Here is a 20,016-nt window from a genome sequence, read left to right as displayed (position 1 = left end):
GATGTGCTTCCCGCCCGTCTAAGGTAATACGTTTGGCTTGAATCTTGAGAAGTCTTGAAATGGCTGGCTCTTCTACTTCTTTCTTGTTCCCCTATCGAGGGGATGCAGCAGCAGCAAGCATTACACTTTGGTTGGATGTCTGATGCTGGTGAGTTACCAGACAGACCACCCTTCTTGTACAGTAGACTACGTCTACCAAGAAGCAACTCCTCCTTCCAATTGGTAAGGTAGGGAATGGGTCTGTGTTTTATCAAAGATTTCTTTTGATGTTCCTTGTTTGCACTTCATATGTTATCTCTTTGTTAGGGAGATAGGTTTTTCATATCCTAGTACATGTGTTGGCTTCCTTTTAAGCCAGTACTAACTTAGGCCCTTTCTTGCTCCCATACAGGATCAGTAAGGATGACATGTTAGGGATGAAAAAAAAAAAACCTTTAGTTTGGTTCTAAGGGGTTTCTTCCCCCCGATGAGTGAGGCTTCCTATTTTAAAGGACGAAAGGTCTGTATTCTTGTAGAAAGAAGGGAAGAATTTTCAAAGTAATTTGTATTTTTCATAGCTATACAAACTTGAGTCCTTAAAATTAATTCTCTCACCTCTAGGTCTAAGGACAAAAGTGGCTATTCTGTGACAGGATCATGGGCTGGGCTCCTTCCCCCTTTGCGCCAATTTTTTTTTAATTAATTACCTTGACATATTTATTCTAAAGGTTTCTTTTGCTTTGAAAAATACAATTTACTTTTAAAATATATTGCTACTTTGATATTTCAGATCTCTATCGCCAGTTTGGAGATGTCCCTCATGAACAAGAAAGTAATCAAAATCATAAAAATTTTTCACAAACCCTGCTGTCTGATCATCTTATGGCTTCACATTTACCAGAACATCGTCTTATTATGTGGACAGATGGACCATTCCCTTTACCAGTGGCCGACAAAATATAGAAATGTAAGAATGATGTATATAATTTTTTTGTACAATTATGACTCCCATTTTTAGAATGTATGTATTAATGTAATTTTGCTTGTTTGTAATAATATATGCATTGAATTAGATTAATATTCTTATGATTTCTCTCAACCTCCCTTATGCTCATATTGCTTGTCTCTGGAAGCTCTGTTTTATGAACATTTACCCCTAAAACTAAAGAATTTCCTGTTTTCTTTCCTTTCAATAGTCTTATGCTAGAAAGCAAACTTTTTTTCATCACTTCCATCTTCTATATGTAGATCCAGGATCAGGTTTCCTGAATCCCTCAATATATAGCTAGATAAAATTAGTGCAAAGTGCAAATTATGGGGCATGCCGTTAAACCCTAACAAAGCTCAAAGTATAATTGTAAGTAGGTCAAGGACATATGGCTCTTCAACATCCAGATCTCAGCATTGATGTTTCTTTAACAATATGATTTTTTTTTTTTTAATTTTAGGTGTGGTTTGTTATAGCAAATTTACTTTTGAGAAACACATTTGGTCTGTTTCTTTGTCAATTGAACAAAAGATTCTCTTATCTAGAAAGTCTTGAAGATTTTTGGTGATCAATCGATTCTGTTTTAATGTATTAATTCATTCATTTTGCCTTGTTTTGAGTATTGTTCTCCTGTCTGGTCTTCAGCTGCTGAATCACATCTTAATTTGTTGGACAAGGACTTGCGGTCTATTAGATTTCTTATTCCTGATCTAGATATTAATCTCTGGCATTGTCGTTCAGTTTGATTTTTATGCATATTGCATAAGATTTTTCCTAATTCTGACTATCATTTGCATTCAGATCTTCCCAAACAGTACCACCCTGCATGTAATGCTAGGTATGCATTTAATTCAAACTATTATGGCTTCTCTATCACAAGACTCATTACTATACTGTATTTTAGAAGTTTTACTCCAGCTATGACCAGATTGTGGAATGATCTTCTTAATCATGCAGTTGAATTGGTGGCACTTAGGAAGTTTAAACTTGCAGTGAATGTTTTTATGTCGAACAGGCTAACATAAGTCTCTCTTTATAGTTTATTTTAACATTACTGATCTTGAAAGGAATTTTGATGTAGGAAAATTCAATTTTTAAGTGAGATAACCATGTCGACCTGATGGAAGCTCCCTTCGGCTGCTTCCTACTGTATAATATATCTGCGAGTGATATTACAAGAGAATTACCGTCAGGTATCACAGGGTTCAGTACACTCATGCTGCTGTGCTCCCTCTTAATCTGGCTGTTTTAATACATGCCTTTTGCTTTTTCTTTCAGATTGAATAAATGTGCTGGCAGATCCTAGTCATACATACATACATATACCAAGGCACTTCCCCAATTTTGGGGGGTAGCCGACATCAACAAATGAAACAAAACAAAAAGAGGACCTCTACTCTCTACGTTCCTCCCAGCCTAACAAGGGACTCAACCGAATTCAGCTGGTACTGCTAGGGTGCCACAGCCCACCCTCCCCCGTTATCCACCACAGATGAAGCTTCATAATGCTGAATCCCCTACTGCTGCTACCTCCGCGGTCATCTAAGGCACCGGAGGAAGCAGCAGGGCCTACCGGAACTGCGTCACAATCGCTCGCCATTCATTCCTATTTCTAGCACGCTCTCTTGCCTCTCTCACATCTATCCTCCTATCACCCAGAGCTTCCTTCACTCCATCCATCCACCCAAACCTTGGCCTTCCTCTTGTACTTCTCCCATCAACTCTTGCATTCATCACCTTCTTTAGCAGACAGCCATTTTCCATTCTCTCAACATGGCCAAACCACCTCAACACATTCATATCCACTCTAGCTGCTAATTCATTTCTTACACCCGTTCTCACCCTCACCACTTCGTTCCTAACCCTATCTACTCGAGATACACCAGCCATACTCCTTAGACACTTCATCTCAAACACATTCAATTTCTGTCTCTCCGTCACTTTCATTTCCCACAACTCCGATCCATACATCACAGTTGGTACAATCACTTTCTCATATAGAACTTTCTTTACATTCATGCCCAACCCTCTATTTTTTTACTACTCCCTTAACTGCCCCCAACACTTTGCAACCTTCATTCACTCTCTGACGTACATCTGCTTCCACTCCACCATTTGCTGCAACAACAGACCCCAAGTACTTAAACTGATCCACCTCCTCAAGTAACTCTCCATTCAACATGACATTCAACCTTGCACCACCTTCCCTTCTCGTACATCTCATAACCTTACTCTTACCCACATTAACTCTCAACTTCCTTCTCTCACACACCCTTCCAAATTCTGTCAGTAGTCAGTCAAGCTTCTCTTTTGTGTGCAACCAGTACAGTATCATCCGCAAACAACAACTGATTTACCTCCCATTCATGGTCATTCTCGTCCAACAGTTTTAATCCTCGTCCAAGCACTCGAGCATTCACCTCTCTCACCACTCCATCAACATACAAGTTAAACAACCACGGCGACATCACACATCCCTGTCTCAGCCCCACTCTCACCGGAAACCAATCACTCACTTCATTTCCTATTCTAACACATGCTTTACTACCTTTGTAGAAACTTTTCACTGCTTGCAACAACCTTCCACCAACTCCATATAACCTCATCACATTCCACATTGCTTCCCTATCAACTCTATCATACGCTTTCTCCAGATCCATAAACGCAACATACACCTCCTTACCTTTTGCTAAATATTTCTCGCATATCTGCCTAACTGTAAAAATCTGATTCATACAACCCCTACCTCTTCTAAAACCACCCTGTACTTCTAAGATTGCATTCTCTGTTTTATCCTTAATCCTATTGATTATTACTCTACCATACACTTTTCCAACTACACTCAACAAACTAATACCTCTTGAATTACAACACTCATGCACATCTCCCTTACCCTTATATAGTGGTACAATACATGCACAAACCCAATCTACTGGTACCATTGACAACACAAAACACACATTAAACAATCTCACCAACCATTCAAGTACAGTCACACCCCCTTCCTTCAACATTTCAGCTCTCACACCATCCATACCGGATGCTTTTCCTACTCTCGTTTCATCTAGTGATCTCTTCACTTCCTCTATTGTATACTCTCTCTCTCATTCTCATCTCCCATCACCAGCACCTCAACACCTGCAACCGCAATTATATCGGCCTCCCTATTATCCTCAACATTCAGTAAACTTTCAAAATATTCTGCCCACCTTTTCCTTGCCTCCTCTCCTTTTAACAACCTTCCATTTCCATCTTTCACTGTCTCTTCAATTCTTGAGGCAGCCTTCCTTACTCTCTTCACTTCTTTCCAAAACTACTTCTTATTCTCTTCATATGACTGACCCAATCCCTGACCCCACCTCAGGTCAGCTGCCCTCTTTGCCTCACGTACCTTGCGCTTTACTTCCACAGTTTTCTCTCTATATTTTTCATACTTCTCTATACTATTACTCTGCAACCATTCTTCAAAAGCCCTCTTTTTCTCTTTCACTTTTACCTTCACTCCTTCATTCCACCATTCACTGCCCTTCCTCATGCAGCCTCCAACAACCTTCTTGCCACACACATCACTTGCAATCCCAAAAAAATTTTCTTTTACTAACTTCCACTCCTCCTCTAAATTAACAGTTTCTCTTACTCTCACTTTATCATATGCCATTTTCAATCTTTCCTGATATTTACTTTTTACCCCGGTTTTATTAGCTCTTCAACCCTCACTAGCTCCCTTTTACATCCACCTACTCTATTCCCCTACTCTTTTGCTACAACTAATTTTCCTTCCACCAAAGAATGATCAGACATACCGTTAGCCATACCCCTAAACACGTGCACATCTTTCAATCTTCTAAACATTCTTTTAGTTATCAACACATAATCCATTAATGCCCTTTTTACTACTCTTCCATTTTCCACTCTTACCCATGTATACTTGTTTTTATCTTTCTTTTTGAAAAAGCTAGCATTTATTACCATCTCTTGTTCAACACATATCTACCAGTCTCTCACCACTCTCATTTTCGCCTGGTACGCCATACTTCCCAAAGACACCTTCTACTTCTCCAGCGCTCACTCTAGCATTTAAGTCACCCATGACAACTACATAATTCTTTCTACCCAGTCCTTTTACACACCTAGTTAATTCATTCCAGAACTCATTCCGCTCTTCTTCACTTTTCTCACTACCTGGCCCATACGCACTGACAAATGCCCAACATTCCTTACCCAACCTAACCCTTACCCACATTAACCTAGATGATATCTCCTTCGATTCCACTACTTTACCTGTCATTTATTCACTCAGCAATAAAGCCACACCCTCTCTCGCTCTTCCCCTTTCAATCCCAGACACTCTACCAGACATTTCACCAAACATCACTTCACCCTTTCCTTTCATCTTTGTCTCACACAAGGCCAATACATCCATCCTTCTCTTCCTAAACATACTTCCAATCTCACATCTTTTACTCTCTATCGTACTACATCCACGCACATTCAAACACCCCAAAACTAGAGTGCGGGGAGCAGTCACTCTCCCCCCAGCTCCATTTCTTTGTTGACGTCTCGCAGGATTATATACAGGAGAGGGGGTTCCCAGCCCCCTCGTCCCGTCCCTTTTAGTCGCCTCTCACGACACGCAGGGATAACGTTGGCACTATTCTAATTGTTTTTATGTCCCCGCGGCAGATCCTAGTGTTTAAGGTATATTAATGAAAGAAGCCAACAATATGTGCTTTCTGATAACTAAATGTGAGACAGTTATCTGTAGTACCTGCAGTTATCCAATATATACAGATTTATGTGCTATCCAGTATTTATTCAATTTATACAGTTTTCTGTGCTATCTAGCTGTTATCCAATGTATACAGTTTTCTGTACTATCAAGCAGTTATCCAACATATACAGTTTTCTGTACTATCCAGCATTTATCTATCATATACAGTTTTCTGTGCTATCCAGCAGTTATCCAACATACTGTATACAATTTTCTGTGCTATCCTACATTTATCCAACACATACAGTTTTCTGTGCTATCCAGCATACCTATCTTTGTTGGGCAGTATGTCTGTTGCTGTTGTATCCTTTACGAGTGTGGCTTTACAACTCCGATGACAACGTGAACCTAAGGAAGTTAGTTTTCTTTAAACATTGCTAGTACTCTGTTGGCAGAAAGAGTTTTGCTGCTGCCAAGTGTGGAGGGGAGAGGCAGCACCTTTCTTCTGTTTATCTTGGTGGAGATGTGTTGATTCCGATTTCAAGTACAAAAAAACTGAATTCGACTGTAATAAGTATGAGAGAATTGTAATCAACTTTTATCTTTCTCTCTGTCTGAATGGTTAACGTCACTGGAACCTCAGTTCCTTGGGCCCGGTGTGATTCCCTGGCCGACCGGAAGCTATTATCATAAAGTTGATTACCCCTTGGGTCTCTGATCCCAAGGTAGAGAAGATGCAGATACTGTATTAAGAAGTATTTATGGCTTTATAGACATAAAGTAGGGTCCCAAATAATGCGAGAATTTGGTCGATCAATGGCACTACAAAAATGTAAAATCGCATATTTCGAAACACATAACAGGAATAATTCCATTAGGGCCATGGCAAATGAAAACTTACCTATTCAAATGTTTTTACTACCCATTTTCAATACTTTCTGTGAACTATACTGTATTTTTTTCTAATATTAGATTGTTTATATGAAGAAATAACATTTAAAATGTTTTAAAGTTTTAATAACTTGTAGAAGGTTAAAATTCCAACCAGGGTTGATGTAAATGTTATAATTCCCTTTATAACACGACCTAAAATTAGGACAAATTTTTATCAATTTTTTGGGGTCGGCCATGTCGTCCTGATGGAAGGTTCCTTTAGGTAGCTTTTCTAAGGGGTATATGCTACAGTGATACTCCTAGAGAAATAAACCGAAAGTTTCCAGAACTCTAACTCCTGGCGCGATTCATCCATAATATAACTTTAAAGATGTCGCATAAAATCAGGGGACATATTTTTAGATACGACACATAGCAATCTTACCCCGAATAGATTTAACTCTTTGAGGGGGAAGAGTGGCAAGAGTAGGGGGGGCCGATCTAGGTACCCGGTGGACCTCCTATCCGCACTAGTACCGGCCGCCATTCCTTTACTTGTAGCCAATATGATTTAGTGTTTTCCCAATGTTATCCCGGTGTTATCGCAAGTTTTCAGAATATTAATTATGCAATCTCTGGCATCTTCATTCTTTAGAAAGTTGAGTATTAATTCTTTCCTATGCATATATTTTGGCTCCCGTCTCACAGTTAAATTCCAATAATTTAAATGTGTTAGGTTGAGCATTGCCACGACCAAAGGCGGCCATTTCTACGACTGCTGTCGTCATTATTATTGCATTTTATTTAGCTAGTAGGGCAACTTTCCCGGCATTTAGCTATAATATTAGCTAGTTAGGAAAATTATACAAGTAAAGATTGTGCATACAAATAGATTATTATTCCTCTTCCTAATATGTAACTATACTTTCGTATACGGTGGGGGCCCCTTTGGTAACAACATGGCTGTGGTTTCTATCGAAATTAGGCTAGCCTAACTCGTATATGTATACGTTAGTAAAGTAATTCCCCATGTTTAACCTCGCCCTATCGTTCCTTATTAATTCGGATGGGGACATACATCCCCTAGAATTTATGGATAGGGTTTGATTTATATTCTCTTTTAGAGAAAAGAAGCTAAACCCTTCCTCCCTTCCTGAGCCTACGCCATTACAGGTGGCAACCGCCGGCTCTCCCCATCGCCGCCAAGTACTCAGGCTTTGGGGTTAGACGGCAATTCAGGGTGCCCTGTCTTGCAGCCGACGATGTCGCCGGCAGGGGAATCTTTGTTCCTCTGCTGTCCAGGACATCATCGGCAAAGGAAGCCATGCTTCCTTAGTTCACGGTCGAAGGTAGGCGGCATACCTGCCGCCACCTTTCTTCCCTGTGAAATATAAGACCCTTCCCCCTACCCCCTCTGTCCTTTAGTGTCGGCCTAGCCATCACAACGTTCTCTCATCGGTACTCAGACAGTCATCCCATCTTGCCGAGTTGACTGTTTTGGCAGCCGGGACCCCTACCGGTGGCAGTTATGCAGCCGCCTCAGTCACCTTCCCCCTTATGTCCTTCCTTCACTGGAAATGAATGTCTCGGGGGGAAAGATAGAGCCGGACCTGACAGCGACCAGTGGGAAACCCAACATACTTTTGAGAAGTCTTCAGGCCTACCTTGGTCTGCCATCCACAAATTTTGCCGCCGGCTGTACAGCTGGCGGCAGGCCTTTTGTGGAGGGATGGAAGCTAGAATCAGACGGATTCTTATCCCTTCCACTAGAATTCTCATTCTGGCAAGGAGACAGTAGGCAGCCTGACAGTCCTCCTACACTTCCAGATTTTGTGCTAAACCATAATAATAGGAAACCCTCCTGCCTTAATACTTTCTCTCTTTATCAGTTAGTGCCGCCAGGTACAAACCTAACCCTGGTAGTGTGCTGGCTAGACTACAGTATATAGAATATACCATAGTACATTTAATTTCTAACATATTGTACGTTTCCTATCACAGTCTATTGTTGGGGCCACGATATCATGTTGAGGTTGAGTAATCCCTCAACACCCAGATAAATCCTTTGATCATCGGGACCCTAATAAATCACCGTTCAATATTAGTATATTACAGGTGAATAGTTATACTAACACTTACTAACCCTAACACTAAGTATTAGAGTTTCCTCCACTCTGTATTCTCCCTAACAAGGAACCTAAAATATTATTATTGACGGAGGTCTCAGTAATTGATTGGGGTGGGAAGCGTAGATATGAGTCTTCTCTATTTCCTTTCCAGCTTACTATCTTAAGCTACCATAAACAATAGTAATTACTATTGTTCATAAAATTGTATGCTTTTTTATTAATGATATAAAAAACTATATACTCATTGAGCCCCTTTTCCTTTACAGGAGGAGCTAATGTAGAAATGTTTAGCCTTAGCCTGCAACCACAAAGACAAAGACACTTGTGGCTACACGAAGTGCAGGACTCATGCCCCCTGCAGCATCGTGTCGGGAGTTCTCAAGTATTGGGACCCGAAGGGTTACCCCACCTGTTTGACCCTGCTGGCCAACGGCTTCGCAGAAGCTCCCTCAGTCAACATGGAGACTAGAGATACAGTTAGGGAGACCCTTCGCTAATGGGTAAGTAGATTCCAAAAGAATTTTCAAGGGACTGTACTTACTCGACGACTCCCTAAGGTACCTACTGTTCCCCAAGGCTCTACCTAATGCGGGGTGCCCCAGGAACAGGTCCAGTCTCCCCTTATACAAATGAAGATAGACGTGGACATAGACAAGGCAGTAGAAGGCATGGACATCCTTCAAGAAAGGACATCAGAAGTGTTCATTGACACTGAGAAGGCCCCACTACAAGTAGGCCCTGAAGAAGACATGGAACATCCACACGCGGAGGAAGAAGAATCCGTTTCAACGGCAACTGAAGACCCTCAGTTTGCCGGGACGGCATACCAACCTATGCCGTCAACCTCTTCAATCCCAACTCCATAACCACCAGCATAGGCCGTCATGAATCATGAATGAAGAGATCCTCACTTTGATCCAACGGATAATGGAGTTGTTCTAAAAGGTACAAGAGACAATGAGAGAATCACTCAGACTGCAACAGATACTATTGCAAGAGGGGATGGATCGCCCAGGACCTACCAAGAGCTCTGCTAAGAAGCTCCTTAAGGTGCTGAATTTCTTTCACCGCTCCGAAACCGACCCCTGGAGGTATACGAGGCATATGCCATGATGAATGGGAAACTATTCGTCTCAGAGAAGTTGGGGACCAAACTGATTGAAGATCTTGAATTCTGGCCTAACTTTTCAGTTTACCCAGAATGCTACATGAGACTGCAGGATGAACATGCAACCTGTGAGGAAATGGTACCCAAAGAGGTCATTGTCCTCGAACATGACAAGGCGCAAGCCATCTTCCTGAAAACATTGAAAGGAGCCGGGTAATCCAACTCCAAAGTCTCAGCACTGAGCAAGAGACATCCCACGTTTTTTGCTCCTTCTTCCATCTCTTTCGCCTGTTCGGAGAAAGCACTAGACTTCGCCGTCAAGGAAGTCGACAAGGGCAATCCTTGCCCAACCCTAGAGGAATGCAAACCATTCTCTCTAGCACTACCTGCCTGCGAGAAGTGGAAGGATGTCCGTCTAACCTTCTCCGTCTTCAAGTTGGATCCAGAGATAGTAGGCCAGTAGTTCAATGAGAACCTTCCGAAGTTGCCAGACAATCTTCTGAGGAGGGATCAGGAGACGAAAGAGAGACTAGCAGCCTCCTTTTCTCATCAGAACTGCCTGGAAATGAGTGCAGGTGTACAGAACGCCCCAGAAAGGTCTCAGTAATTGATTGGGGTGGGAAGAGTAGATATGTGTCTTTTCTATTTCCTTTCCAGCTTACTATCCTAAGCTACCATAAACAATAGTAATTACTATTGTTCATAAAATTTTATGCTTTTATATCAATGATGTAAAAAAGTATACTGTATACTCATTGAGCCCCTTTTCCTTTACAGGAGGTGCCAATGTAGAAATGCGCAGCCTTAGTCTGCAACCACAAAGACAAAGACTCTTGTGGCTACACGAATTGCAGGACTCATGCCCCTTGCAGCATCGTGTCGGAAGTTCTCAAGTATTGGGACCCGAAGGGTTACCCCACCTGTTCGACCCTGCTGGCCAACGGCTTCGCAGAAGCTCCCTCAGTCAACATGGAGACTAGAGATACAGTGAGGGAGACCCTTCGCTAATGGGTAAGTAGATTCCAAAAGAATTTTCAAGGGACTGTACTTACTCGATGACTACCTAAGGTACTTGCTGTTCTCCAAGGCTCTACCTAACGCGGTGGTGCCCCAGGAACAGGTCCAGTCTCCCCTTATACAAATGAAGATAGACGTGAACATAGACAAGGCAGTAGAAGGCATGAACATCCTTCAAAAAAGGACGTCAGAAGTGTTCATTGTCACTGAGAAGGCCCCACTACAAGTAGGCCCTGAAGAAGATGTGGAACATCCACAAGCGAATGAAGAAGGATCCGTTTCAATAGCAATTGAAAGGAGCCGGGTAAACCAACTCCAAAGTCTCAGCACTGAGCAAGAGACATCCCACCTTTCGTGCTCCTTCCTCCATCTCTTTCCCCTGTTCGGAGAAAGCACTTGACTTCGCCGTCAAGGAAGTCTACAAGGGCAATCCTTGCCCAACCCTAGAGGAATGCAAACCATTCTCTCTAGCACTACCTGCCTGCTAGGAGAAGTGAAAGGATGTCCGTCTAACCTTCTCTGTCTCCAAGTTGGATCCAGAGATAGCAGGCCAGCAGTTCAATGAGAACTTTCCGAAGTTGCCGGACAATCTTCTGAGGAGGGAACAGGAGACGAAAGAGAGACTAGCAGCCTCCCTTTCTCATCAGAACTGCCTGGAAATGAGTGTAGGTCTACAGAACACCCCAGAAAGGATAATTTTCCTGGCTAAGTCCCACATGGGTACCCTTGTGAAAGACTTATATGCTTCCCTCAGAGCAAGGAGAGCCTGCACAGAGTCCATTTTGACCTCAGCAACCATAAGACACAAACCAAGGAAACTGATTACCTCGAACATCTGGGGTAAAGACCTTTTTCCCACAGGAACTGGTCCAAGAGAGCATAGCCAGAGCAACCACGGAGAACGGGAACCTTCTCCAAAAGTGGGGCATGAGCTCTAAGAGGAAATCTTCCTCGGACGAAGGTCCCCAGCCTAAAAAATAAAAAGGCAAGGAGACCATGCAGATCTGCACAACTTTCTGCCGTGAGTACGATGGTCCCTCAACAACTGGTGGCTCAGTTGCCAATCTTTAACCCTAACGTTGTGTGGGAATCGACTTCCTTTCACCTTAAGTCAGAAAGGAAATGGCCCTAAGAGAAGTTCACCCAGAGATAACTCCTCCCGGGGCCGAGTAGGACGTGGTCACGAAAACAAATCCACAGGACCCCACACCCAAGAGGGGTTTCAGGTAAGAGATAGACCGTATCACTGTCGGGATTGTGAGACCTTCGATCCCTGGGGCCACAGCCTATTAACGAATGGACTCCGGTGGAAATGGAACAGAATTCCACCCCGTTTTCCAAAATTCTTCTAACACTCCACCCCCTCGTGAGAAGAATATACCTCAGAACTCTTGAATAAGCAGGTAAGAAGGAAAGCGAAGTCCATCAAATTCCAGGGAAGGCTGTTTTGTGTTCCCAAGAAAGACTCAGACAAACTCAGAGTCATTCTAGACTTGTCTCCACTCAACAAGTTCATCGAGAACAACAAGTTCTGGATGCTTACTTGGCAACACATAAGGACCCTTTTACCAAAAGGAGCAAACACACCCTCAATAGACCCACCATATGCTCACTGGCATTTTCTATTGAGCCGCCCTTTTTCCTCCTACCTAGTATTCATGCTACAGAAGAAGTGATTCTTCAGAGCAATGTCCTTCAGACTGAATACAGCCTCAACGGTGTTCACGAAGCCGGCAGACACAATTATCTAGCAGCTAAACTCCTAAGGAGTTCAATTACTAGCAGATCTAGACGATTGACCAGTATGGGCAGCATCCAAGACTACTTGTCTGCAGGCAGCCAACAAGGTGACCCAGTTTCTGGAACACCTGGGCTTTAACATCAATCGCAAGAAGTCTCGCCTTCCTCCAGCTCAGAAGTTCCAATAGCTAGGAATCCAATGGGACTTAAAGTCACACCATCTCCAGTGCTGTCCCAGGATGTTCAACAGAAGACTGTCTTCGCTTCCTCTTGGATAATGAAAACACTTCAGCTCATATTTTCTCACACTAGTGGGTCAACAAAAGTTCGGTGTTGCAAAGGAAAGAATTAACTTCATAGAAGAGTACAAATCCAACACCACGAAATGACAATACTTGTCTTCCTGAAAAAAAGGGTTTGCATTTGTGAAAAGTTATCAGCTCTCTTCTAAGTAATACCTTGAGATACGGGTTTAATGCGTTCCGGGACCAAGCTCGTGTGTCAATTTGCTCATATCTCAGATTAATTTTTCCCATATAAAATAACTAAAAAAAAATTAATCCTTTCCCACCCTCTGAAAAAACACCTAAAAACTGCATATTACAGTGGAAAAAATATGTTTTTAATTGTTCTTATTCACATTCTATGCTCACATAATAACAAATACCTATGAACTAGTTATGATCCTCAATAAAATGTAACATTATTATGGAGTTCTTACCTTCGAGACAGACGGTAGCGGCTAACGGCGGTATGTGCGGAGGAGGAGGAGGGAGAGAGGACGGGGAGGAGAGACTTGATGGCAACACGTTCGGTACGCAACACTTTTGTAACACTACTTAAACTTTAAATTTAACTTAAATGAAATTAGCAACTTTAAATTTAACTTAAATGAAATTAGCTTACTGTACACACACTTAAGAATAAAATGTTAATCTTACGTTACACTAAACTAATTCTAATTTAGTTTTCATTTTTATTTTTTTACTTTTCTTCTTCCAGCTTGGCTCTTTTTGCTTCGCTTTCACCTTCATTTTTTGCCGGCCTATTTAAAAGGAACCTATCTGGGGATGTTTGCTTTTGTCTCCCCTTCAAAATGTTGCCAAAATGACGCATGCAAGTGTCGTCACTAAGGGCTAACGCACGACCACACGCCAACTTGTCCGGGTGCCTCTTTTCCATAAAATTAGAAAACTCCTGCCACTTCGCTGACATATCTTTGATTTCTGTCATAGAGAGGCGGCCCTCGTCTTCCATCTCCTCCTCGCTACTGAGCTCCTGAAATATCTCCGAATGTTGCATCTCCTGGAGCTCTATCAATTCCTGTGTCGTGAGCTCTTCCTGATGCTCCTCGACAAGGTCGTTCACGTCTGCCTCATCTACCTCCAGCCCCATGGACTTTCCAAAAGACAAAATTTCATCCGTCACAATAGGTTCGGGGTCATCAGGGTCTGTCGTATTGAACCCTTCAAAGTCCCTCTCAGCGATGGAAGCTGGCCACAATTTCTTCCATGCTGAATTAAGAATTCTTCTTGTGACACCCTGCCAGGCATCGTCAATAATTTTTAAGCAATGGACGATGTTGAAATGTTCCTTCCAAAATTCACGAATGGGGAGATTGGTGTTGTCTGTGACATGGAAGCATTTCTTGAACAAATGCTTCGTGTACAGTTTTTTTAAAGTTGGAAATTACTTGTTGGTCCATGGGCTGGAGGAGTGGCGCGGTGTTTGGCGGGAGATAAAGGACCTTGATGAACCTGAACTCATCAAGAATGTCCTCTTCAAGACCAGGAGGGTGACCAGGGGCATTGTTGAGGACCAGGAGACATTTCATTGGCAGGTTTTTCGCAGCCAAATATTTTTTGACTGGCAGACCAAAGCACAGATTAACCCATTCTGCAAAGAAATGCCGCGTAACCCAAGCCCTAGCATTAGTGCGCCACATCACTTGCAGTTTTCTTTCAAGATCCTTGGCTCTTGAAAGTACGTGGGTTTTCCGAGTGGTACACCAGCAGTGGTTTGACCTTACAGTCACTGCTGGCATTGGCACACAAGGCTAGAGTTAACCGGTCCTTCATTGGTTTATGGCCCGGTAGTCTCTTCTCCTCTGCCTTGATGAATGTCCTCCTGGGTATCTTCTTCCAGAAAAGGCCAGTTGAAGACTTGTTGGGGGATGTAGCCATGTTGGGCGATAACCAAGGCAAAGGTTGTGACGAAGTCCACCTCGGCTTTCGAGTCAGAACTTCCTGCTTCCCCATGCCTCACAACCGAGTGTATCCCAGTCCGTTTTTTAAAGTTATCCAACCACCGACGACTAGCTTTGAAAGTTTCTGCTGGCATCGAAATCTCCCCTCTCTCGGATGCTTGCTTCCCTTTCAAGTCATCGTAGATTCTGCTGGCCTTTTCATATATGATAGTGATGGTCACGCTATCTCCCACCAGCTGTTTCTCCTTTATCCATATTAAAAGAAAGCCTCTTACTCTCGTCATGAGTATCACTGCACAGCTTGGAAAGGATGGTTACTCCTTTGGAAGCCTTGGTACTTTTATAGCATCCTTCTGCTTGAGCCAGCTCAGTCACTCTTACACCACTCTCCTGTTTTTCGATTATTTCATGCTTTATCCCCATTGTTATCATACGCTATTTCTTTTCACTACCCTTGTTTGCACTTGCTTGCTTTGGACCCATTGCTTATTCACTGAATTCTGCCCTAATTAACACAAAAAACACATAAAAAAAGCAAAAACTACGGCCGATACTCGGAGATAAACTTTACGCAATGGAGAACTGACAGGAAAGACCGAGCGATGCTGTCCTGGCGAGATGCCTCTTGGCACACTTGGCCACCTGGCGGCCACATAGGGAACTGCCTCGTATATAAATTTTTTTTCGTATATCGACAAAAATTTGCTCGAAATTTTCCTCGTACCTCAAATTTCTCGTATGTTGGGACACTCGTATCTCAAGGTATTACTGCATAAATTTTGATAGCCGAGTTTTCAGCTCTGTTGAAATTATGTTAGAGGACTTGGGTTTGTATAGTTAGGAAAAATACGAATTGCTTTTAAGAATTGTTATATTAGAGAACTGCCTGACAAGTTACAAATCACAGTCATTATGGCAAAAGTGCAGAGTTCCATACCTATTAATAAGCTTCACTACCTGCCCTCTGGATGCAAGTAAAGAATGCATGAATTGGCTGTAGAAATGTAATGAGTTTCTATTGAAAGAATAGATTTATGTTCATAGAATTCATTGAGTACAGTATTTTAAAATCTAATTTTGAATTTTTGCTTTTCAGGAAATGAGTGTTTGTATTGATAAATGGAGCACTAGTAGAGAGCCTCATGGAAATATGAAGTGCTTACTTTATCTGGCATGAAGCCAAGATTGGAGTTGGTGCTTACAACAAAATTCTATGTAAAAACTATCAAAATCATGCAGTTTATAGTTGACTGTATAGTTTTAAGCAAATTTAACATCATAGCTTGTTTTAGTATTATAGTGAGCAGTCCCTTGAAACTAAATATTTTTAGGGGCTTACCTGAATTAAGAACCAGATATGTCATTACCATGTTCAGACAAAATGCTAAACCTCTTTTACTAATGTGTGAACATCCAATTTAGACCAACAAAGGCAAGTTCAAATTTACTGGTTTATATCAAGAAAACACCTTACATGGGTTGATACTTTTTTAGCTAGGGAGGGAGAGCTCTTGTGATCCTTGCTAAAAACAAGAAATTGTCAATTGCTCTTCATCGACATTGCTGTTTTTTGCAATAGTTATATATTTTTTATAGTGATTCATTCTATAGTTATACTCTCATCAAAATGTTGTGGAACTGTGACTTTTATATTTGAGGTTTTAAGTAATGCTCTTTCAACTGGCTTATCCTATATACTATAGTCTCTTTTTATGCCATATCTCAAAGCAAGCTGTGTTCTTATTACTTCTTAGTGTGCACAGTGTAAATGTAAGTTTTTTATTTTTTATTTAAATCACTTAATGTAATAGTACATTTTGTATTTTTTGTCCCAAGCAGTGAAGGTAAGTCATTACCAAAATGCTGCTTATTTGTATTTTATATGGAGATTACTGATCTTGCTTCAAGTTAATTTCTTCTGGCAACAGAAGTTAATTTCTTCTGGCAACAGAAGTTAATTTCTTCTGGCAACAGAAATACTCAAAACTTGTCCGTTTTAGCATTGACAAGTTGGTTCAACCAATGTACATGTATTAGGAATCATTGTGGACTTATTCCAGAGGATTAAGGGAAAAGTGGTTTATGTAGCTTCCAATTCTGTGCAATTTTTCGTATCCATGTTAGAAAGCTCACTTGCCTTCAATCTATAAGCAACACTAGACCAGGCAAAGCATTACCAAGCTCCTACCTGGAGTTAGTTTAATCTCATTACTTTAGGTAAAAATTACTGAATGAGACACTTGCTACAGTTACCCTTTATCCAGATTGTTTGAAGAGATGTAAAGTATCACCTTTTTCTGCCAGTTGAAGATACAGACAATGAAAGTTGTCACTGAGGTTTATCATGAGTTCATGGACTGTGTTCTGGGGATTTAGCCCTAGTTAAGTTATGTAGGTGTTGAATTTCCATTGCTCACAGATGTAACTGATGTCAAAGCAGTAAAGATCCAATATCAGAAAGAGGATGAGACCCAAGTCAAAGAACTCTGATATGGTGGAAAGAAACTTGTACATGATATTCTTTAAGATGCGATTGGGGTCAAGGATGATGAACAATAATGTGTGATGAACACCTAGTAGAGGGAAGATAGACTTTCAATAGTGGTCTAGGTAATTATAGAATTGGTCACACTACTAGTTAAGGTCTTCTTGCTAGTCCCACTCAAGCACTTTTAAACAACACCCCATGTCCATATCCGTAAATTAGATATCAAATAATATTAATGTAGACTTTTCTGCCTGGTAGAAGATGGCATATGTTGTCTACCAAAATCTAACAATGCTAGATATGTTTATGAAGTTGTCCCTTATTTCCTTGACATTAATAAAAGAAACTTTCAATTAAATTTCAAAAAAGTCCACAGTAAGCCATCATTATCCCCATAAACATAAAATGAAAGAAAGCCTTTAAAATAGACTATATTATATTAACAAAAGAATAAGAAATAGATAACAATAAAAAAACCCATGACCTCTTCAGTGTTTGGCTTTCAGAGTTGCAGCACAAAGCAATGCAAGTTATAGTTTTGGTAGATATATTTGTTGTTAATTTAAAGATGTGAAATGAAAAGTTAGAGCAGCAAAATAATGTTAATAAAACCTATTGTGATAGAAGTTACAGGTAAAATTGTTGTCTAGGTATGTTCTTAGAAAGATAAGAAAAACTGAGGATATGATACCATTGTGGAATTGACCACAGTGCATAACACTTCTACAAAAGCATGTTAACATTCTGATTTGTAAAAAATCTATTCATGACCTTTGCAGGCCATTTAAGAGAATTTAATTTGTTTGTGATGTTCGACAACGTTACAGTTGCATGTGTATGGAATCTGGAGAGCACCACCATATGGACCATATGTAAAATGGCACAAGATCATATAGTGGGTGAAGAGAGGGAAGTCATGATTCTTAAGGCTTAGAAAAAGGAGACAGAATGTTGTCAATACCTTAACAAAATAGCAATTGCTTTAATGAGAATGGCTCTTTTAACTTAATTAGCAGGAATTTATGAAGATTATGGAGATTGCCTATGAACGACAAATCTTTTTAAGGCAACCGTGAATTTTAAATTTCATTCTGAATGCTTGTATCCTCTAGAATCAGTAGCTTAGCTGTTCTTTTATTCTTGTGGCCAATCTCTTTTCTGAGAGTATTGATTGATGATATAATGTAATCCAAAAAGCATGAATTAATCTTGTTTGCAATATCACACAGGTTTTTGACAGCTTTATGTATCTTCTGAAAGACTTCAGATATGTCCACAAGCTCCTGTGTCTGTCAACTTCACTTCAGTCAATTTACCTGCAACTTTTATGCAGTGAAGGTTTACTGCAATTACCATGGCAGAGAATTTTTACATATAGCTGCATGCTAGATTTCAAGGCCCTAAAACAATAAATAAGGTATCTAAACTATAAGAAGAATTGTCCCAAGAACTTCTATAGATTAGAATCTATGTGTGAAATAAGTAGAATATGTTTTTTAAAGTATTTTGTTAAAATAGCTGTAGGAATTCTGAATACCTATGTAGTCTAAGGTACTAGTATTACCAAGACTAGCACATTGAAAACAATGGATAAGAGTTTGTTGAGCTTATGATTGGGATACCTAGAAATCATTACGTTTGTAACTACAAAGGTCTATGTAGAATTAAACGTTTTTTAATGTCGAGTCAATATCTTGTGTCTTTTACCATAGTTGTCATTCAACATTTTCTTATTCAAGGATCGGGTGAAAGGTATATGAATACATTACCAAGTGACAAATTGTCATTCTGCATTTTCTTATTTGAGGATGGGTCAACAGCTATTAGTATGCATTATAAAGAGATTACTAACTATTGGCAGTTTGATGTTTCAGTAGCTCCCTTCATCATTCTCCTTTCGTTCTTTTATAACATAGAGCATATTAATACTGTCATCTACAGTCTACAACAATCACTGATACCACAATCTAATAATTAGGCTTAGTTTGAACAGTTTTAATATTATTGAAGGAACCTAGTTAATTGAAAATATACTCAAAATAATCCAGGTTAAGACTGAGTGTATATCTTGAAAGGGTTAAAGGAACTGAATTAAAAGATTATTTGTCATAAAATTGTCCTGGAATTATTTTTTCTTTCATTATAATATGTGTGCATCTCTGCTTGATAGTTACTTGAGAGATTAAAGCTTTCAGTGGGTTAGAGAGGGAGCTCATCCAGCTTAGGATGGCTTACTCTGTCTGACTACAACTTTGCTGGTTGTTGATCAGTAACTCGAAGGATATATCATCATTATGTCCTTACAGTTTGTTCAGTCTAATTGGAAGTTGAAGCTTTAGTAAAAGTGATATATATATATATATATATATATATATATATATATATATATATATATATATATATATATATATATATATATATATATATATATATACATACATACATATATACATACATTCATACATACATACATACATACATACATAAAAGTATACATAACCCATCAAAAATTACTGCTAAATATTTAGATAGATGTGCACACACACATACACCCTTTCTCACTTGGGCATGGCTAGTCCCTCTCCCCCTAACTCAAGGAATGTGGAGAGATGAGTATGGCCTGAAATAAATTATTTGCATATATATATATATATATATATATATATATATATATATATATATATATATATATATATATATATATATATATATATATATATTATATATATATATATACTGTATATATATACAGTATATATATATATATATATATATAT

General features: G+C 40.1%; 1 protein-coding gene across 2 annotated transcripts in view; it reads left to right on the top strand.

The window, feature by feature from the left end:
- The window catches only part of Mau2 (Mau2 sister chromatid cohesion factor), a 700,592-nt gene extending 680,921 nt beyond the window's left edge, over nucleotides 1-19,671 (top strand). For both annotated transcript variants that reach the window (XM_068367342.1, XM_068367343.1), the window contains exons 11-12: nucleotides 770-946; nucleotides 15,848-19,671. In XM_068367342.1, the coding sequence (XP_068223443.1) occupies nucleotides 770-942 (173 nt within the window). In that variant the 3' untranslated portion in view covers nucleotides 943-946; nucleotides 15,848-19,671. The remainder of the gene's footprint in view (nucleotides 1-769; nucleotides 947-15,847) is intronic.
- The last annotated feature ends 345 nt before the right edge of the window (nucleotides 19,672-20,016 follow it).

The sequence above is a fragment of the Palaemon carinicauda genome, chromosome 45 (genome assembly GCF_036898095.1).
Source record: "Palaemon carinicauda isolate YSFRI2023 chromosome 45, ASM3689809v2, whole genome shotgun sequence".
NCBI classification, from domain to species: Eukaryota; Metazoa; Arthropoda; class Malacostraca; order Decapoda; family Palaemonidae; genus Palaemon; species Palaemon carinicauda.
This window is presented reverse-complemented; position numbering and strand designations above follow the sequence as displayed.